The sequence below is a fragment of the Arvicola amphibius genome, chromosome X (genome assembly GCF_903992535.2).
Source record: "Arvicola amphibius chromosome X, mArvAmp1.2, whole genome shotgun sequence".
NCBI classification, from domain to species: domain Eukaryota; kingdom Metazoa; phylum Chordata; class Mammalia; order Rodentia; family Cricetidae; genus Arvicola; species Arvicola amphibius.
In genome coordinates this window covers 133,520,072-133,542,595 of record NC_052065.1, presented here as the reverse complement: position 1 = coordinate 133,542,595, position 22,524 = coordinate 133,520,072, and the positions used below count along the sequence as shown (strand labels likewise).

At 41.5% G+C, this 22,524-nt stretch overlaps 1 protein-coding gene across 1 annotated transcript in view; it reads left to right on the top strand.

The window, feature by feature from the left end:
- Cd99l2 (CD99 molecule like 2) overlaps positions 1-22,524 on the top strand; it is an 84,282-nt gene that overhangs the window by 48,638 nt on the left and 13,120 nt on the right. Inside the window, exons 2-7 of the mRNA XM_038316996.2 lie at positions 3,983-4,045; positions 5,457-5,525; positions 8,803-8,877; positions 15,768-15,839; positions 16,359-16,445; positions 18,633-18,698. Of these exons, the coding sequence (XP_038172924.1) occupies positions 3,983-4,045; positions 5,457-5,525; positions 8,803-8,877; positions 15,768-15,839; positions 16,359-16,445; positions 18,633-18,698 (432 nt within the window). The remainder of the gene's footprint in view (positions 1-3,982; positions 4,046-5,456; positions 5,526-8,802; positions 8,878-15,767; positions 15,840-16,358; positions 16,446-18,632; positions 18,699-22,524) is intronic.

The following is a 22,524-nucleotide window of genomic DNA, read 5'->3' as shown; positions in this document are numbered from 1 at the left end:
CAGCTTTTCCTAGTTTCTGTCTAGGAGCCCAGAGCTCATACTGTTTATCTGAAGTCATTGTTCACATAGGCTCCACAGGCAGGGATGCTTTCTCAGCCTCTACCCTGATTGCCATGTTCTTAACGGAAGGGGGCCCCGTTGGATGTTTTGCACAATATCCCTGAATTGGGGTTTGTCTGTTGTTTTCTTATATTTATACTGAGAATATGAGAATATGTGAGTGTGAGAAGACCATTAGAAGTAAAGCACCGTTTTATTTCTGATGGTTTCGTTGCTTTTAAAGATGGTCTTACCATAGCAGGTACGGTGGCACACACCGTTTTAGGCCCAGCACTTAGGAAGCAAAGGCAGGAAGTTCTGTATAAGTACCCATAATTATCCACAATTAGTACAAGGCCTAGAATCCCTGACACTGAGTAATTATCAGACTCAGCAGGACACAGAGATGGATGTGTGGTCCACGTTGGAGGACAGCTTCTCTTAGGAATGTGAACGTGCAGATGCCTCTGACATGCCGGCTTCAGTTCCAGGCTGTAGTCGTTTAGATTCCTCCCAACCGTATGGAAAGATTCCCTTTTCTCCATACCCTCTGCAATATGCGCTGTTAGTCATCTCTCTGACAACTGTTCTTTGTCAATTAGAATAAAGTTTACCTGGGGGAGTAACTTAGTAGTAGAGCCATGTTTGCCATACACAAGTCCTTCCTTTCTTTTTGTGGGCAGTCTTGCTAGGTAGCATAGTCAACCTCGAGGGCGTGATCTTCATGGTGTACACCACCATGCCTGGCTTTATTGCTCCTTTAATTTGCGTTTCCCCAAAGACTAGAGTGCTGTACATTATCTTTTTATTCATCTGTTGACCGAAAATATCATTTCTTTAGGGGAATGTCCCTTACCCATTTTTAACTAGTTTACTCTCTTGCATTGGTTTTTGTGGTGCTGGGAATAGAGTTCTAATTTTAGTCTTCTGTGTTTTCCCACCAGCAGTTACTGAAGACATTACCTTTAACCCCATGTACATTCTCAAAAAGCAACTGTCTGTTAGGGTTACACCTGGGGTTATATCTAGGTTGTCTATTTTATGCCACTAACTCTGTAGCATACAGATTGAGTATACCTTACACAGCTTTTAGATAATTTTGGATTTCTGATTTTATATTAGACTTATCCAACTGTAGTTTGAGGTCAGGGGCATGATGCTTTTATGTTGTCAGTGTTTGGCCCTCTCACTTTTCATACTGGCCTCCCTCACGTGCCTTTCTCTTACTTTCAACTGTGTCCCGGGATCTGTGACTTGTGACTGTTTTCTGTTCTTCGGGTGTTTGTTTAAATCTAGACTCACACATGGGGAAATGGCTCTGTCATTAAGAGTTGGTTCCCTGCATCCATGGTGGGCAGCTAGCAGCCAGCTGTAACCCATCTATCTCCAGGGGATCTGACACCAACTTCTGACTCCCAAGAGCACACATGCATACAATTTTATTGTTTTTTTTTTTGAGATAGCATTTCCCTGTGTAACAGTTCTGACTGTCCTGTCCTGGAACTCACTCTGTAGCCCAGACTGGCTTTGAACTCAGAGATCCATCTGCCTCTGCTTCCCAGGTGCTGGGATTAAAGGTGTGCGCCACCACCGCCCATCTTAATTTTTAAGAATTAAGAACAAATGAAAAGTAAAATCTAGAATTTCCATTTGAGACAAAGTATGTGGCATTCATCTTTCTGAATTAAGCTTTTTACATTTAATGTTATAGTCTTGAGTTTCATCTATTTTCCTGCAAAGCATATGACTTCATTCTTCGTGTAACTGAATAGTATTCAGTTGTGCACACACACCACATTTGAAAAATCCATTTATCCACTGATGGATATCCAGGTTGATTCTAAAACTGGCTATATTCACTTGCGCTGTAAAAGCACATCATCTGTGACATTAGCTGTGGCCTCTTCACTGTGATATGAGCATGAACAGATATTGAATTTTGTCAAATGCATTAGTGCATCTATTATGATAATCATGGATTTTTTGTTAGTACTCTACATATTGTATGTATTCCATATATTGATTTAGGATGATTTTTTTTGTTGTTGTTTTTTCGAGACAGGGTTTCTCTGTAGCTTTGGAGCCTGTCCTGGAACTAGCTCTTGTAGGCCAGACTGGCCTCGAACTCACAGAGATCTGCCTGCCTCTGCCTCCCAAGTGCTGGGATGAAAGGTGTGCGCCACCATCGCCCAGTTCAGGGTGATTCTTTTATCTCTGGAATGAATCCTATTTGACAGTGGTGAAAAGTGTTTTTAATGTGGCATTGGATCTTATTTGATAGTATTTGGTTGAGGAGGAATTCTGTCTTTGTATTTATGTTGTCCTGTGGCTTTCCTGTAGTGTTCTTGTCTCTCTTTGAAACAATAAAAAATGAATTTAGAAACAGTTTCCCCTACCCGGGTGCGGGGGCTGTGGAAAGATTGGTTATCTTTTCAGTTGTGGATAGAATTCCCTAATAGTCAAGTCTGGGAGACTTTTTATTACTGACTTACTCTCTTTAGTTATTTTTTGATCTATTCCTATTTATTTCTCCCTCAGTTGGTCTTGGAAGGTTACATGTGTTCGTGAATTCAGCTATTTCTTCTGTGGGGCTGGAGAGATGGTGTAAGTCCAGTTCCAGGGGATCTGACACCCTTTGCTGGCCTCCGCAGGCACTGCATGCACATAGTGCACAGACATACATGCAAGCAAATGTCAGTCATTTCTTTTAGATTACCCACCTTGCTAATGATTAGCTGTTCATAGTAGGCCTTTAAGATCACTTGTGTTTCTGCGATACCAGCTGCAATATCTTCTCTTTTATTTCTGAGTTTGTTTGGGTCTTCTCTCATTTTTATTTGTTATTGTAGCTGAAAACTTATGTAAAGATAAAATGACAATGAAAACAAAACAAAAAGGCCCAGGTGAATAAGGAATTGAAGTCCAGCCTCAGATACAGGAAATTGGAGGCCGGTCTGGACTCCTTGAGACTGTGGAACCTATCGGGTCCGCTGGTCTTACCCGTGTCCCCAAGGCTGGGGCTAGGCACTCATGTCACCGTGTCCTTACACTCACACGGCAGGCACTTCGTCCACTGAGCCATCTTCCCAGCCAGCCTGATTTTCTGCATTCTGTTTTCTTTCTTTCCATTCGGAACTTATTTTCTTTACCCCTTTGCTGTGTTTGGCTTTTCCTTTGTCTTACTTTCTAGCTGTCTGGGGAGTACGACGCAAGCATGTGAGACTTTCCCCGTTTGGATGAAGACTTCCTATCAGGATTACTTTGGGATGGAGTGTATCATGCTTCCATTTCCCTTTGTCTCAAGTTACTGTTTGGTTCCCCCCCTGATTTTTTCTTTGACTTACTGATTATCGAGAAGAGTGATGTCTAATTTCTATATGTTTGTGAGATTCTCTAGCTTTCTCTCACTGTTTAGATTTAGTGGCCAGCATTTTGACTTCTTGATGACTTAGCCGCTTTGCATTATTTAATGATCTGTTTCTTTGGACCATGTTGGAGTATTTGACTTCCGTCCTATTTTTTTCTGATGTAAGTATAGATACTCTAGCTTTCTTTTGTTTTCCGTTTGCATTTCCGTCCCTTATTTTTTAAATAGCATAGACCATGTTAAGAGTATATTTCAGAGTGCACCTCAGTGGCAGAATACGTGCTCAGTACATTCTAGGTTCTGGATTCAGTTCTCAGAAGCACAAATAATAATAGTAAGAACAAAAAAATATTTCAGGCCAGGTGGTGGTGGCGCACGCCTTTAATCCCAGCACTCGGGAGGCAGAGACGTGTGGATCCCTGTGAGTTCAAGGCCAGCCTGGTCTACAAGAGCTAGTTCCAGGACAGGCTCCAAAGCTACAGAGAAACCCTGTCTTGAACCCCCCTCCCAAAAAATTCATTATTACTGTTTTACTTTAAAAACCACCTAAACTTAAAATTATTTTTTTATTTGTAGGATATGGAGACTTGGATGATTTTAATCTGGAGGATGCACTGAAAGAAACTTCCTCAGTAAAACGTGAGTCAAGCAAACAACCATGAAAAGCAGCTACCAGTGATCGCCGAGGACTGCTCTCACCATTTTCCCTTTAGGGAAGCAGACACATCCAAGCAAATTAGCTGCATCTTTTCCATCTGTTTTCTGTTACACATTCAGGGTTTTTATTTAATGTATATTGTGTGCATGAGAGGATGTGTATGCCCATCTTAGCTTTTCCATGCCCTACAAAAAGAGACCTTTGACCTGTTTCAGTTTTCTCACTTTATTTATTTATTTATTTGTTTGTTTGTTTTTATTTTTTTAAATTTTTTCTTTTTTTAAATTTTTTTTATTTTTTTTATTAAAGATTTCCATCTCCTCCCCCTTCCCTCCTCTCCCTTCCACCCATACCCCCACCACTCCATCCCTCTCCAAGACAAAGAGCCATCAGGGTTCCCTTCACTATGTTAAGTCCAAGGTCCTCCCAGATCCCCCTAAGTCCAGGAAGGTGAGCAACCAAACTGACAAGGCTCACAGTGAGCCCGTCCATGCTGTAGAGTTCATGTTCATTGCCGTTGTCCTTGGTTACTCAGTCCTCCGCCTCCTCCCCTCCTCCCCTTTCCCCCCCCCTCCCCCCTCCACTCCCCCTCCCTCTCCAGTCCAAATAGCAGTCAGGGTTCCCTGCCTGTGGGAAGTCCAAGGTCCTCCCCCCTCCATCCAGGTCTAGGAAGGTGAGCATCCAAACAGACTAGGCTCCCCCAAAGCCAGTACAAGTAGTAGGATTAAAACCCAGTGCCATTGTCCTTGGCTTCTCAGTCATCCCTCATTGTCTGCCATGTTCAGAGAGTTCGGTTTGATCCCATGCTTTTTTAGTGAAACAAGATCTCTCTCTGGCTGTCCTGAAATTCACTGTGCAGACCAAGTCATCTTTGAACTCACAAAGATCCACCTGCCTCTGTCTCCTAAGTGCTGGGATTAAAGGCGTGCACCACAACAGCTTGAACCTACATCATCTGAAAAGTTATTTTCTCATTTATTTTTATTTCATTTTAAGTGTTTACGTGTCCATGAGGGAAGGTGTGATAAGAGTCCAGATACTGTGGAGCTGGAGTTACAGGTGCTGGGGAGCTGCCTGACAAGGATTCTGGGAACCAAACTTGGGTCCTCTACAATAGCAACAGTGACTCTTAAGCACTAAGCTGTACTTCCAGCTCCAGAAGTCATGTCATTTTATCATTCCTTTCAGTGGGATTCCTTGGAAGCCCTCACCTGTATACAGTGACCTCAGGAAATGATACCAAGGCTAGTCTCCTCCTGATATGATTTCTGCAAGCCATGAAGCGGCACACATGCACACATGCACGGGTACACACACACATGTGCACACACATATATACAATACATATATTACTTAATTTGCTCCTCTTCTTGTTCTCCCTCCTCCCTTCAGAGAGATGGGACCACTTCAGCACCACAACTAGAAGGCCTGGAACGACCAGAGCCCCAGCAAATCCAGCAGGTAACAGTGAAGTGAAAATGAATGAAATTTATGCCCAGGCAATGCTGAAGCATGCATGGGCAGCCCATATCTGGCCGTTCTGTTGAACTTGTCCATGTTAGGTTTCTTGGTCTAAGTTGATAAGGACGACTAACCAGATCTCTTCCTCAAGAGGGCACCAGATCTCTTTACAGATGGTTGTGAACCACCATGTGGTTGCTGGGAAGACCTTTGGAAGAGCAGGCAGTGCTCTTAACTGCTGAACCATCTCTCCAGCAGGCAGCAAGACTTGCCTAAAATGGGATGTGAACAAGGCAAGGTTCTGCTGAGAAGGGAAGTGAGGCATCTTGGGCAGTATCAGAATGAGCTATGTAGAGGTTTTACACATATATGAAAGCCATCAAAGACATCATCTGAATATTAGACTTATTTCAGCAGAATACTGTCTGGTTGATTATTATACCATATGTTAAGACAGTAAATTTACTTCATTGATGCTTTGGGTGATTGAGATATAGGCTGCCAGAAACCAGGTACAAGAGGAGGAGAGTCACATCTGACTGAAGCCACAGGCTAGCCATTTAGCTCCCTGGTGGGGTCCGTTCTTATACTGCAGTATAAATATGAGCTATTCTTGGTCTGGCAGAGGGGGACAACCTCAAGCCACAGAAGAACTCTTGAATGGGGATGCTCAAACATTTTCTCTAAATTCTCTAAATTTTTGACGATTTCAAGAGAATTTGTTTATGTGGGTCACATCTATAAATATTTCTCACCTGAGAACTTAAAAATGAAAAACTGTTATTAATCTAAAGAAAATAAAATACCATATGCATTGACATATGTGGCAGATTTCTATGAGAAATAACTTTGCTTATAAGATAAAAACATAATTTAGAGTGCAGAGTAATGTCTGGCTTTATAGGATACACCTGGAGTCTCTGTGTGTGTGCATACGAGTGCACGCATGTGTGTGTGTTTGTGTAGTGCTTTGAGACAGGATCTTACTATGTAGCCCAGGATGGCCTGGGACTCACTAGATAGATCAGAACTCACTAGGTAGACCAGGCTGGCCTCAAACTCACAGAAACCTATCTGCCTGCCTCTGATCCACACCCCATCCCCAGACACAAGCCTGGGTTTTCTTCCTGTATTACACTGGACCTCAGGAGCTTTTAGCAGCTCAGGATAGCAGCAGATAGAAGAATGGGGACCAGAGGTTTGCACCATCTCACCAGGCTTTTCCTGGATTCTTATATCCGGTAGAAAAAGGAAAGAAAACTTAATGTGACTTTGAGACTAGTTGAGACATCCTCCTCAGACAGGACACCAAAGCCCAAACAGTGTTTTTTGTTTTATTTTGTTTTGTTTTATCCCAGAATAAATGTGTGAAGTGTAACTCAGCGCCATTGAGCCCCATTGGACTTTCCTGTTCTTGGAATGGGTCTTCTGCCCGTTCATTGTTTACTAACACCATGCACTGGTCACTTGGAAACACTGGTGCACTGACTAACACACGTGCCCATATTTCATTCTGTTGTATTTCAAAGTCCCACTGATTAGCATTGCCACCCGCCTCACTGAAAAAAACCTTTGGCCAGTTAAACACAGTACCCTAAATAAACTTAGCAGTTTAAAACATTTAATTTTTTCTAAGTTTACCTGTGATGACTCTCAAATTTTTCTTTACTAAGTGTTTTTAAAAGTGTTTGAAATTTTATTTTGATTTGGCTTTGGATTGGGGAAAATTTTACTTTCCTTTTTTATAGTCTGACAATGTAGCCAAGGCTAGCCTCCAATTTGTCTCCTTCTCCCTCTGAGGTTAAGGTGTGTACCATTATTCCTAATACTGTGTTTTTATTTGTACGTCATCATAGAGTAATCCCCATGTTCTCTTCACCCAGGCTCGATTTGTGCATCTGCTGTTCTAGTCAGATGTGGATAGTTCCGTCACTGAAGCACCCTGTGATCCCCCCGGACAATCACAGCCGTCCTTTGTTTCCATCCTCCTTTCCCCTCTTTCCTAATCCCTGGCTGCCACTAATCTGTTTTTCATTCATGAAATGCCATTTCAAGAAGGTTATGTAAATGTGATGAAAAAGTAGACAACCTTTGGGAGTTGGCTTTTTTGTGTAGCTTAATTCAGTTGGGATGCATTCAACTTGTTGGGTGTATCAGTAGTTTATTTTTATTGGGGAAGGGTTTTCATAGTATGGAGGTACCAAAGTTGGCATAGTGCTTTCTGTGTGGAAGGAGTTCTGAGTTGTGTCTAGTTTGGGACTACTACTATGAGGAAAGTTGCTGTGGAATTTCTTGTGTGGCTGTATTTGTAAATGTAAGCTTTGCTTTCTCCAGGAATGATGCCCAAGAGTGTGATGGCTACACCAGGTGGTATTCTCATATATTTTTCTAAAAAAAAAAAAAAACAAAACAAAACAAGAAGTGGTTGATTCTTCAAGGAAGGTTATATTAGTCTCCATTCCCTCTAGCATTCTGTGAGGGATCCAGTTTTTCTAGAATTTAGCCACTTTTGTGTAGAAGGTTATGTATTGCTGTGAATATGTTTTATTGCTACTGGTTAATAAAGAGGCTGCTTTCGACAAATGGCTTAAAAGAATATAGCCAGTCTGGAAGAGGTATATATAGAGAGTAGGTGAAATCAGAGAGAAGCCATGTAGCTGGCTGCAGGAGACAGATGCACCAGGACCTTGCCAGTAAGCCACAGCTACGTGCTGATACACAGATTAATAGAAATGGGTTAATTTAAGATATAAGAGTTAGCCAGAAATATGCTAAAGCTATTGGCCAAGCACTATTGCAATTAATACAGATTTCTGTGTAATTATTTTGGGAGTCTGGGTGGCTGGGAAATGAACAAGCAACCTCCCCAACCCCTTTGAGGGTTTTCACTATTTGGCATCCTAACCATTGTATTGTAGCTTTAACCTGTGATCTGCATGGTTATTTGTCCAGCGTATTTCTTTCAAGTGGAATGTTTTTTTATGCATATTCCAGTTTTTAATTCACCTTAACTCATTATCTAAAATGAAAAAAAATGAAACATGGTTGTTTCAACTTGGTTTTGACCTGGGACTGCTGACACTACCTTTAATCCCAGCACTGGGGAGGCAGAGGAAAGTGGATCTCTGTGAGTTGGAGGATAGTCTGGTCTACAGAGTGAGTTCCAGGATGCAGTAAGAGCCTATCTCAAAAATAAATTATGTCTGACTTGTTCTTTAATCTTGTGCCCAGTTGTTAATCAGATTGTTGTTCCTTTGTGTTTGGGGGCCCTCTGAAGGAAGTAATTTTGACTTGACTGATGCATTAGCTGATGGAGATGACGGGCGTCGAAAACCAGGAACAGGAGGAAGAGGTGAGTCCTTACTGGCTGGAACTAGGCTAGCCCTAGCACTCTCTGCTGTCTCTGTCTCTTTAAATGTTCAGTTTTATTTTATTGGTCTGTTTATATTTGGGGGTATTTATTTTTCATGTGCATGGGTATTTTTGCCGGCATGTAGAGGCCAGAAGAAGTCATTGAATCTTCTGGAACAGCAGTTACAGATGGTTTTGAGCCATCATGTGGCTGCTGGGAATCAAATCCAGACCCCTGGAAGAGAAATCAATGCTCTTAACCATGGAATCACCTCTCCAGCCCTGAATCTGTCATATTGACTTCAACAGTCCTGTGTACCACAGGAGAACCCTCAGACAGAGGCATTTAAGCATTTTGATCTTCATACTTCCCTAATTATTGAGGATCTCAAGAGATTTTGTGTGTATTTTATCTATTGATGTTTATTATGTAAGAACTTAAAATGGAAAAGACTTCACTAATCAACTGAAAGTTAACATTAAAGACGTGCACATGCTGGCTGTGGTGGCGCACACCTTCAATCCCAGCACTTGGGAAGAGGAGGCAGGTGGATCTCTGATCTACATAGTGCGTTCCAGGACAGATGAGTTACATAGTGGGACCCTGTCCCCAAAATGCATATTATCATACTTTAGACTTTCTTACTGTTGAGTTTTAAGAAGTCTTTATGTATTATAGACATTAACTCTTAGATATGTTTATTCTATATCTTACATTTTTGTTCTTTGTTAAAGAGACTTTAACAAAGTCTTCTCTGGAGTGAACAGTTTTAAGTTTGATTGATTATGCTTCTTCTGAAAGGTCTGAGAGCTAGAAACTCTGTATTCCTGGGCCCCATAGATTTTCCTATCTTTTTTCCTTAAAAGTCTTTTTATTTACTGTGAACATCAAATTGCTCAAAATTGCTCCTTTGTGCATAAGGCTACCTTTCTATTGAGTTGCTTTAGAAACTCTGAAAAAAAATCAATTGAAATATAACTCATTTTTGTTTGTTTAGTGTGTTTTGACACAGGGTCTTGCTGTGTAGCTCTGTCTGGCCTGGTATTCAGTTTGGCCTCAGAATCACAGCATCTCCAGGGCTGGGATTATAAACCCACTAGACCTTTTGTGTTTTATTTAGTGTTCTTGTGTTTTATTGAGGCTCTTGCATACATATTTATAATAGATATAAGTCTGTATTTTCTTTGTCAGGTTTTGGCATAAAAGTAATGCTGTAAGTATGATTTACTAATTTCCTAGGTACTTCCTGATCCACTGAAATCGACTATCAGGATTAAGCATCATAGGTCCTATTTAGCCACATTCTGGTCTCAGTGTCTCCTACAAAGCAGCAGTCCAGATGTCACTTGGTGCCAGGGTGTCATTTGAAATCTGAAGTTCTGTGAGCTTCCTTTTGCTACCCTTGTAGGGATGAGTGACCACATACCTTGTTGCTTAAACAACAGACATGCATCTTATAACTACTGAGGGGAAATGCAGGATGAACATGGTAGGCTGTGGTGAGCATCCTAGCAGGGCTGCATTCCTTTTGGAGGCTGTATGGGAGAATTTGTTTCTTCCACTTTTTGCCACCTACATTCTTTGGCTTATGGCTACTTCTTCCATCTTTAAAAACATGAACATGTTAGAGTTTTCTTTTTTTCCAGTTTGTCTGTTTTGTGTATTTGTTTGTAGCCCAGGCTGGTTTTAAAACTCCTTATATAGTTCAGGCTGCCCGTGAACTCCTGATGCTCCTGAGTCTGCCTCTTAAGTGTCGGGATTGTAGGTGTGCCCCACCACACTGGCTTTTGAGGATCTTCTTTGCTTACAGTCCTGTCACCTACATACACAGTTTAGCATCCTTCACATTTGGATGCCTTTTCTTGTTCTTGCTGGTACAGCTGGTACTCTGTTGAATAGAACTGGTAGTGTAGTGATGAGATGAGCTGGCCTGTTTTTCGTCCCTCCCGGTTCCCTCATGGCTAGCTTTACACCTGAAATAATAACACACAAACTGTATTCATTTAAACACTGCCTGGACCATTAGTTCCAGCCTCTTATTGGCTAATTCTCACATCTTGATTAACCCATTTCTAATAATCTGTGTAGCACCACAAGGTGGTGGCTTTCCGGGAAGATTCTAACCTACGTCTATCTTGGGCCGGAGCTTCATGGCAACTGCCTCACTGCCTTCTACCCAGCATCCTATTCTGTTTAGTCCGCCTACCTAATTTTCTGTTCTCTCAAAGGGCCAAGGCAGTTTCTTTATTTAACCAATGAAATCAACACAAAACAGAAGACCCTCCTATATCATGGTAGAGTGGGCATCTTTGTCTTGTTCCTCATGTTAGAAGAAAAGCTTTCAGTGTTTGACCCTTCACTGTGATGATACCTGTTCCCTTATCCTTTGTGGCCTTCACTTGATTCAATGACACTACTTTTGCCATAGTTACTTTTCTAGGTGTTGTGAGAAAATACTCTGAGAAAAGCAACTTAAGGGAGGGTTGTTTTTGTTCAGTTTGAGAGAGTACAGCCCACCATGGTGAAGAAGACACAGCATCAGGAGCATGAGTTGGTCACATTGCATCCATAGTCAAGAAGCAGAGAGAGAGAGAGAGAGAGAGAGAGAGAGAGAGAGAGAGAGAGAGAGAGAGAGAGAGAGAGAGAGAGAGAGAGAGAGAGATATGGCAGCTTGTGCTGAGCTCACTTTATGCTTTTTGTACAGACCAGAAGGTGCCATCCACTGTGGGTGGATCTTTTCAAGACAATTAGCCTAGTCAAGAGAATCCCTCACCACATAGGTAGAGGCCTGCCTCCAAGATGGTTCTAGAACTCCTCAAGTTAACAACTGAGATTAACAACACCATAACTTCTATAGCTAATATGTTGAGAATTTTCATCAGAAAGCTGTTCAGTTTCGTCAAAGTCTCTTCTGTGCCTACTGAAATGATTACATGATTTCTATGCTTCATACTTTTAATGTTTATTGATGTAAGTTCTGCTGAACAATCCTTGTATCCCAGGCATAAATCCAGTTTTGATCATGGTGTGTAATCTAAGTGTGCTGTTGAATTCAGTTAATTCTGCTAATGCTTTCCTCATGGTTTTTGTCTCTGTTCATGCAGTTTTGCTTGTTTGTGGCATTCTTGTCTGGCTTTGGCATGAGGGTCAGGTTGGTCTCATGAAGTAAATTTGGAATTATTCCCTCCTCTTCAAATCTGCAAGAATTTGAGAAGGATTAGCTTTAATTTTTCTTTGAGTTCTTCAAAGAATTCATATTTATAGCCATCTGTTTCCCAGATATTTCTTTGTTGGGAGGTCTTTGATTATTCAAATTTTAAATGATTCATCTGTTTATATTTTTAGTTTTCATAATCAAGTCTTAAGTGTTTGTGTGCTTCCAGAACTCTGTCTAATTTGTTGGAATATATTGTCCATTGTATTTATTTAGTATTAGTTGCAACATCTCCTCTCTTATTTATAATTTTGAATGATTATAGTGAAAATAAAGATTTTTAAATTTTGTTTACTTTTTTTAAAAAGCCAACTCCAGCTTTCCTTCCCTTCCTCTACCCATTTCTTTGTCTCCTTTTGTTTTGTGGAACAAATCTAGGACATCATTGTAAATAAATGTATGCTTACCTCTGAATTGCACCTCCAGCTCATCAAACTTGAACTCCATTAAAGCTTTCTGTGGTTTTTCTTTTCTAAAATCCATTGTCCTTCTTGCTTTCTCCATATTCTCCTGCTCCTTCTGTGCCTCTTCTTCCTCGTCTTCCCTCTTTTGAGACTGGGTCTTACTCTCTTAGTTAGTAGTCTTGGCCGGTCTCCAATGCAAGGTCCTTCTACCTCAGCTTCCTGAGTGCTGGGTGTGTACCATTTTACCTGGCCTTTCCAGCTTTTTAACACTTTTTTTCTCTTATGGGTCATGGTTCTGTTGTCAAATGTGTGAACTCTTTACCAATCATTCTGAAATACTTCCCTCTGAACTTTTTATGATTTTATATTTAAGCAAATGTAATCCATCCATTTGCATTTAATTTTATATAAAATGAAACCCATTGCTTTTTATTTTGGAAGTCTAATTATTCTAACACCTTTTGCTGAAAAGATTCTTTTTTCTGTTGAGTTGCTTTGCATATGTATAAAAAAACCAAAGCAGATCTGAGGTCTTTTGAGCGCTTCATTCTACTCTGTTGCCCCGTGTATCAATCTATCTGCCACATCTTGACAACTGTAACTATAAAATGAGCCTTAATACTAGGTAGAGTGATTCATCCCACTTTATCCTTTTCAAGGTTTTCAAAAGTTAACCTTAGGTTTCTGCCTTTCCAGAAAAAAATTTAGATCAAATTTGACTATTTCTAGAAAAATAAATCAGTAGGACTTTTATAGGCTTGCACTGAATGTGTGTGTGTGTGTGTGTGTGTGTGTGTGTGTGTGTGAAAGAGAGAGAGAGAGAGAGAGAGAGAGAGAGAGAGAGAGAGAGAGAGAGAGAGAGAGAGAATATCATTGTGGGAGCTGACATTTCACTCCGTTGAGTTCTCCTTTCCATGAACTCAGTATGTATCTCTGTTTAGATCCTCTTTATTTATAACTTTCTACCTACAGGTTTACTTTATCTGAATATAGTAGTTTCCACACTGTTTTAAAGGTATATATTTCATTATTTTGTTTTCTTTTACTTTATGAATGATGGGTTTTGGATTCCATATGTTCATCACTATTACATGTTGATGCCAGTGATTCCATTCCCAAGATGCTGCTGAGTTCCCTCACTAGTTCCCCTGTTTACATTCTTTGTGGTTTTCTGTGAAGATGATCCAGTCGTCTGCAAATATGGACAGACTGATTCCTTCTTTTACAATCTGCATGTTTTCTCTGCTTTTAGTTGTAGAACTTGTAGCGCCGTGTGACAGTGAGCTTGCTTTGCTCCTGATTTTACAGGAAGACAAGTCAGTCTGAAAAACTCAGGGACTTCTCCTTTATTTCTAAATTGGTGCAGAAAGCCTTTTTCATAAAATGTTCTAGATCTTTTCATGTCAGTGATATACCTATATGATTTTTCCTGTCTAGGTGGTGCATTGATTTATTTTTCAGGTCTTATATAGCTGAAGTCTCACATTTCCATGGTCTAAACATTTATTGAAACCCCAAGCTGTCTGTCTTGCCTGTCATTCATTGTGACATCACACACACACACACACACACACACACACACACACACACATATGTATATATGTGTATATGTACATATATATGTATATATATATATATATGAAAACAAAGTATATATATCACTATACTTTGTTTTGATTTCCCACCTCTCTCTTACCTCCTCTTTTTTATTTGTTTGTTTTCTTCTGTGCATCTTGTGAATGTCTTGTGCCTAAGGAGGACAGAAGAAGGTGTCAGAGTCCATGGACTGGAGTTACAGACAACTGTGAGCAGACATTTGGGTGCTGGGAATTGAACCTGGATCAAAGTCGCCAGTGCTCCTAATCATGGAGCCATCTCTCGAGCTCATGTCTATTATTTCTTTTGATGCTTATGCTTTCATACCCAGGAAATATCACCAAATATAGTGTCACAAATACTTTCCAAACTGTTTGAAAATAGCTTTTATCTTTAGATCTCTGATCTATTTGTGGCTGATTTTTAGATATGGTATACCATGACGGGCAGCTTTGCTCCTTATGCTGTTTCTTTCTGTGTATTGGCTGTAGCATTGTCATTACCTTTCCCTTTGAATGTCTTCAGTTAGAGAAATAATCATGGAAAATTCTAAAGTTTAATAGAAGAAACTGTAGTGGCATTTCAATTGTATTTTAATAAATAAAGCTTGCCTGAAGATCAGAGAATAAAACAGCCCCACTGGTAAACCTTACTGAGCAGGCAGTGATAACACACACCTTTAATCCCAGTAGTCACACTAGTTTGTCATAGAAACTGGGCAGTGCTTACCCTTAATCCCAGTGGTGCATGCCTTTAATCCCAGCCCTAGAGAGGAATATAAGACAGGAGGAAACAGCTCTCAGCCACAGTCTCATTCTGAGATTCCTGGAGACAGGATCGCCATTTTTGGACTGAGGTAGATGTAAGAGCCCGTGGCTGGCTATTTTTCTTTTCTTTCTTTTTTTTCTTGGTTTTTCAAGACAGGGTTTCACCGTAGCTTTGGGAGCCTGTCATGGAACTAGCACTTGTAGAGCAGGCTGGCCTTGGACTCACAGAGATCCGCCTGCTTCTGCTTCCCAAGTGCTGGGATTAAAGGTGTGTGCCACCACCACTTGGCCTGTTTTGCTTTTCTAACCTTCAGGTTGAACCCCAATTTCTCTCTCGGAGTTTTGATTAATTGCGCTTCAAGAAACTATTGAAAACTTCGTGAGTGCCATGTAACTGCTGTAAAAGGAACCCATATTTCTAAAAGAATCTGCTATGTGTGTCTGTGTCTGTATTTTAACCTCTTTCAGTTTATAAGAGTATTCTCTATACATCGTAGAAAATGCCAGTTCACTCATCTCCAGCATTTTCTGTAGTTCAGTTTCTGGATTAATAGTGGAGGAAAGCATGTTTGAAACTCTTGGGGTTCATGCTTATGCTCTAGAACTCCCTAGCCCATGTGCTCAGGATATCGGGGATCATATTCTAGCTCTGCTCGTCAAGGGGTGAGATGTGGAGCTGCATTCTTCTCTCAGTCCCCATCCTATGAAGAAGAGTGGTCAGAATCTCCCTCACTTAAAACCTTATCTATCTGTTTTGCAGCTTTTCCCAAGTGGTTATGAGGCTATACAGGGCTTCAAGCCCTGAGACAAGAATACTCTATTTTCAGGTGTGACTTCTTAAAACTATGATGTGAGTATACATTTTGTTATTAAATGTATGACTCTTGCTGTCTTCCCTCCCGTTTTCAGAGAGATGGGACCATGTCATCACTACCACAACTAGAAGGCCAGGAACAACTAGAGCACCATCAAATCCCATGGGTAAGACAAGCTCTCTGAGGAGAGAAGTAAGGAAGGCTTTTCTCATCATTTGCTTGTTTAAGTGAGTGTTTTAGTCAGGGTTTCTGTTGCTGTCATGGAACACCATGACCAAAACCAAGTTGGGGAGGAAGGGGTTTATTTTGCTCACACTTCCACATCACTGTTCATCACTGGAGGAGTCAGGACAGGAACTCAATCCTGGAAGCAGAAGCTGATGCAGATGCCATGGAGAAGAGCTGCTTACTGGCTTTCTCCCTATGGCTTGCTCAGCTTGCTTTCCTATAGAACCGAGGACCACCAGCCCAGGGATGGCACCACCCACAATGGGCTGGGCCCTCCCTCACCAATCACTAATTAAGAAAATGCCCAACAGGCTTGCCTACACCTTGATCTTATGGAGACAATTTCCTAAAAGGGGTTTCTCCTCTCAGATGACTCTAGATTGTATCCAGTTGACACAAAAACTCACCAGGACAGCGAGTGATTGTTTTGTTTGTTGTTTTGTTTTGTGGTCCCCAGAACCAGATGGTTTTAACTTGGCTGATGCCTTGGATGATCAAAATGATCTTGATGACCGCAAAAAACCAAGTGTAGGAGAAGGAGGAGGTAAGACCTAGCTGCTCGAATTTACGGAGCAATGCTACAGTTCCTGGGAGGGTCTGCTTTGTTGTCTGTAATCATTGCCATCTAGAGAACTGTAGACCAGGCCACCGCAAGCTTCAGAACCCTACAGGAGTCATGCTGAAACTTTTGGATTTAGGGATTTCCCAAATTATCGGGAATCTCTATAACTTTGTCTATATGGATCATATCCCTCAGTGTTTATCATCCGTACATTTAAAACTTAAAACAACAGTATTATCGGTCTAAAATGATTAATACTAAAGCCACACATATTAACATAAATAGCACAGTTTATGAGAAATTACTATGCATGGCATGATAAAAAGCAGTTTAGTGAGAAGAGTGGCATTAGTTTACATTTCTTAGAAATTTCTAGAATGCTTATCTTTCTAGGAGATACCTGGATTCTCATATTGAGATATGCACCTTGAAAGCTGTCTTCTGACCTGCACATGTGTACTGTGGCACATGCATGCCTGTGCATGCACGTTTATGTTTGCATGCACACGCATGTGCACATACATATAGACACACAAATAATAAATACAACTAAATTTAAAGGGGTTTTAAAACAAATATGTAAAAGAACAACAAATAAAAGTATTTTAGGAACTCTTCCTCACCCAGTCACCCTTTAGTTAATTTTCTAGCTACCCTGAGCAAATACCTGACAGCAAACAGAGGAGTTTATTCATTCATCCGGCTGGCTTATGGTTTTAGAATTGATTGGGTCCCAACAAAACTCAACTGGTCACGTTGGATCCACACTCAACATGCACAGAGAAAGAGACAGGAAGTGGGCTAGTGAAACTCAAAGGTCAGTTCCCAGTGACATATTTCCAAAAGCTAGGGGTCAAGTGTCCCAACACATGAGCCTATATGGTCATTTCCCATTTGAATTGCAGCACCCATTCAATGGACTTGTGCCCATTTGTTGTTTTGAAACATTGCAGGTTAGTTTGGAAAACCTTGTCATCTTGATGTTTCTCAAACTTCAGTGTAATGCCACACTTTATTTTGAAAACCCAAAAGCCACATCTACTACTAATACCACCAGTGTCACTGGAGAAAGTCTTCATGTCGTGGGATGCTATTAGACTCGCAGTAGCTGATAAGGGCCTCACTTGAATCTCATTGACAAGTACCATCAGTGTCTGGCCTGAACTGATGAACTCATTCCTTTCAGTTTTAAGAAATGCTTCCCTTCGCAAATAATCAAGTTGGTACAACATTCATTCTGCAACAAGAGTGGTCTCTTATGACACAAAGCAGATTAAAACCAATTAGAACTGAAACAATCATACAAGTGACTTTTGTGAGTCACCTCTAGTACTTTAGAATACAGCAGAAAGGCTTTAAGCACACTTTGCATTTCAGCAATAGGACATTCAGGAAGATGTGCACTTAATAGTTGACTATAAATAACAGTTCTGCTTCTTGTGTTAGATAGCTATGATTGTGTCACAAATCATGAGAAAGTTAGACTTTTTTTTTTAAAGAAATGAGTTATGATTCCCTTTGTTCCGTTAAGAAGCTGAGTTTCCTATGTAGAGTCTCAGATAGCTGCAGTCCACCTACTGGGATGGGATCTCATCTGGGCTAAGGTTCTCTTCATAACAAGGTCATGTAGCTTGTTGATGGAGTGTATTTCCCTTCAGCCATAGAGATAGTGGCCCCTTTAAGATCAGTAGGAGACAGAGGACAGATTTCAGCTTCCTGTTTCTGAGCTCAGGGAAGCCTAAAACAAGCTTGGAAAGAGATCCCTTTAAGTCAGGCTCTTAATTACTTTGACAAAAATCTCATCTTTGGCATATGATGCAACTTAATCACTAGGATTATGTTCATTTTCCTTGTGGTCACACAAATACTCGAGGTGACTGGAGGTTATATAGAGTACTTACATTGGCAGTGGCAATCTTAGGGCCTCCTGGAACTCAGCCTATCATATCCATTCTCTTTCTTCGCTCTCATCTTCCTTCCCTTCCTTCTTTTCCCCCATCTCTCTTTAGTTTTGGCACCAGGCATGGTTCTCAAGGCCTTATATGTGCTGGATCACTGAGCCATAATCCCAGTACCACAAAGAACACCCAAGTGTCACTGGCAACATTTATTAATCCCATTTCTTGCTTCTGAAATAGTTTTGTCACTGAAATGTCTTTTTTTTTCTAGGTTTTTCAGACAAGGATCTTGAGGACATAGTGGGAGGTGGAGGATACAAACCTGATAAGAATAAAGGTAGGAAGATTTCTTCATCCAACCTTACACACTTAATTCTCATTCAAACACTGACCACGTAAAGCCTGCCATTCTTACTCAGCCTCTGGAAAATAAGCCTTAGACATTTCCACTTGTTACTTGGGGTGGCTTGTCACTCTTGGGGTTGGGGGCCCATTTGTGAGCCATCCTGGAGAAGCTGCCTTTTTCCTTCTTGGTTTTTAAGCCCAGGCGCTGCCTGAGCTAGTGTCCCCACCATGACAGAAGCATATTTATGAGACAACACCAAAAGCCTGTGGTAGGGCAGTCAGAGGCGTCATGGTTAACAAGACAGCTGCCCTACTTGCAGATCCAGTTTTCCGTGCAGTGGGAAGATGCAAATGGCACATGGTAATTATTTTACAGAAGCACCTAGCAAATGAGACCTTTTAGTATTACCTTTGCATTAAAACTCGTTTAGGACTTCTAAAAGTTTTCAAATGGTTCCGGAAGGCTCCTGTATCCTCCTTACCCAGTTTCTCCCAAGGATCTTTGACTGCAGGTCCACAGTCGTAGATTATTTAAAATGGGCAGCTGACATCTGTACAATAAAGTCACCCACTTACCTTCTGGGGATTTTGTCAGATCTCATCTTACATGCACTGGCGTGTGTGTGTGTGTGTGTGTGTGTGTGTGTGTGTAAAATTTTATCACACATGTAGATTTCAGTAGCCATCACCACAGCTGGGGAGACAATAAATCCTCTTCTTCATGCTGCTCCGGAATAGTCACGTCCTTTCCAAAGTCACATGTTTGCAGTTCCCCCAGGTAGTAATGATTGAAAGCTTTCATCATTGCATAAGTCAAATTGTGTCTTAAGCGTGGGGTGTGAGGTATGAGCAGACTTGTGGTGTGTTGATGTTGGAACCTGTAGGTGTGGAACGCAACAGCTGCGACCTCTTGACTACAGTCGGCTGTGATAAGATGTTAGGATGATAAGGTGTGGTGTTTGAAACCCTTTCCTTATTAGTCCCTGCTCTGATGGGAAATCGTGGCAGTGTCCGAAGGCTGCAAGTTGTGAGTGTATCTGGGTCGAACACTTTAAAGGTCCCTCCCCAAGTCCTGGCTGAAGTAGTAACATTTGCTTCTTTCTTGCAAGCACCATGCCTTTCTTATGGGAACACTGTTCTCTTTTGCTTAAAGTATACTGTAGTCACATTTGTCCCCAGCAACGCCTTTCCAGATGGTGTCATCTCTAGGAAAAAGCCCTCAAAACCTCTAAATGAAACTTCCAGGTGTCAGGAGAACATGGAGCATTTAAAGGGCAAACCCAGCAAATGAGCCAATTACTCCTGGGTGACAATTGGTATTTCCAGATGGGGAGCTGAGAGCAGCGGTTGCATGTTAGCTTGCACAGAATTGAAAGTCTGAGTGACATGCCAGGGGCTTTTCTTCATTAAAAGTACTTCTTTTAGCAAGGAAGAAGTGTTAGGAAATTCTTTAATTAGGCTCCTATTGGAGCTTGTCTTGTAAAGAATAATCAATTGTTGGCTTCAGTTATTGCCTCTGTCATCATAGGTGTCAGGGACATGGATGAGATTCACAGACACTGTCCCTTACACCAAAACAAGCTCACGAAGGGGGGTGAAGGGAAAGCATCACATTTACATAAATTATAAACTCAATTAGTGCACTTCCCAGACTTGAGTCTTCAAGACATAGCTTCAGTAGCTGTTCTAGAGTGGATTTCTGAAGTAATATATTATCTGTTGTGTTGTTTCCTCAAGACAGCATTATGGCAGACTGTGTCTGGCTCAAAATGTGTTTGTTACGGGGTCCTCTTGCATCTCTTAAAGTGAGTTGCTTGTAAACCCCCCACTTCTTTCTTGCCCTTCCTGGACTCAGATTGTTGCCCTTGTTTGCCAGCAGACTCCTTTTTCTTGCATGGATGGTAGAGGTTCCAGAAAGGTCTCTTTGGACTTGTTTCCACCATCTTTCTAGCTTTGACCTGAGGAAATAGGCTAGCGCGTCTGCTGCTCTACATTGTAGAGACAGGGCAGACACTCCCTGGCCCACAACACACAGGGAGTGTGGCATGAACGGAGGGGGATTCTGAGGAACTACCCTTAATATGTGAACTGGGTGTTTTACTGTCCCCTGTCAGATCCAGGCAAGAGAACGCCAGGGAATGGATGACTTGGGGAGTTTATGCAGCAGTGAGGGTACCTTCCCTGATGGTTAGCCCAGGAAGTCAGTATGTTTTGACATGGTTTTTCCATTCGATTTTATTTGTTAACTGGAAGTTATTTGCAGCAATGTCTTTCCCCTTTTTTGTTTATTCCTTTTTTTTCCTGGCCCCAGCTTGCCTGGACGTCATGAGTTTCCTGCCTTAGCCTTCCAGATGCCAGGTTCAAAGGAGGCACCACCATTCACAGCGTTATTCATTGATTTAAAACATTATACTTCTCTTTTTGAGACAATAAAAGCACATTAAAAAATATCTAAAAGCTCTAGCTGTGTCTTGTTGGAAGTCTGGGACACTCACAATGTCCTTAAACGCTTGAATACCCCCAACAGTTGTAGACATAATCACTCTACTGTTCCACGGTTCTGTGTGTCCTTGACAACGGGATGCGTCGGGCACTCAGTGAGAGCCACGAGCTCGGCTGCCGTCAGAGAGGGGCAAGCACGTGCCTTGTGTCCCTGTCTCTCCCGGTAAGTGGCTCTGTAGGATTCAAGGCTGGCATCCATCTGTGCATTGTCGTCTTTGTATCTGAGACTTCTCTGTGCACAGCAGAGCTTTTTCGCAGCATCTTACTCAGTTCTCTTTTGCTATAATAGAATGCCCAAGGCAGAGTAATTAATAAAGGAAAGAAGTTTATTTACCTCATACTTCTGGGAGCTGGAAGGCCAAGAGTGGTGGCTATCTGCTTAAGGCCTCATGTCGTACCCTAACATGGCAGGGAAGCAAAAGGGCAAATGAGTGCAAACCCATGAGACAAAACACGGGGGCAGGCTCTCTTTGTAAAAACCCAATCTTGTGGCAACTAACCCAGCCCCAGGACAAAAGCGGTACACTGCTGCAGTGGCAATCAGCTGTCCCCACGGTTTCCATGGGGACAAGATTTATTCAAACCACGGCACACAACTTCCTTACTGACGTAATGCCTCTTATTCTGCAGGGTCCATCCAAGTGATGGTGCTTGCTCTACCTACGTGGGTCCTATCTCTTTGCTGGAGCAGAGGTTACTACCATTGCAGCGGCAGTCTCGGCAGCAATGCTAGTCACTTTAGTTACATCGAGGGTCCCTGGAGATAGCTATTCTCTCTAACTAACTGTGTGAATAGGGATGTATCCTGAAAACAAATTTTAGTAGAATGTATACCACAGAAGGGAATCTTGGGCTGTCCTCACACTCAGGGCAGTCCTCTTGCTCCAGCTTCCCAGGAAGCTTGACTGTGTGCTGGGATTACAGGTATGTGTTCCTATACCCAGCACGTGCTCCTTTTAAAACCAGTGTCTATTCAATAAACTCAGGGTATTTTTCTCTGTTCTGGAGATGATTTTCAAATACTGTCAGTGACTACTCAGTACTGTATTACACCATCATTTATTTATGCTGTAGCCTAGTTTGTGTACTGGCTCCTCAGCTTTTCAGCCCTACCCAGTGCTTTGAACGCTGTGGGGGCCAACTGAAAGGCCACAGTTGTTTCTGTCAGACCAATTCCAGACACTAACATTGCTGGGTCATAAGATGCATACATTTAAAAAAATGTTACTCTAAATGACATTACCAAATGATTTCCCATTAAGGTGGCACCAACCTCTAATTGCCCTGCTAGGAAGTAAGCAGGTATCCATTTTCTC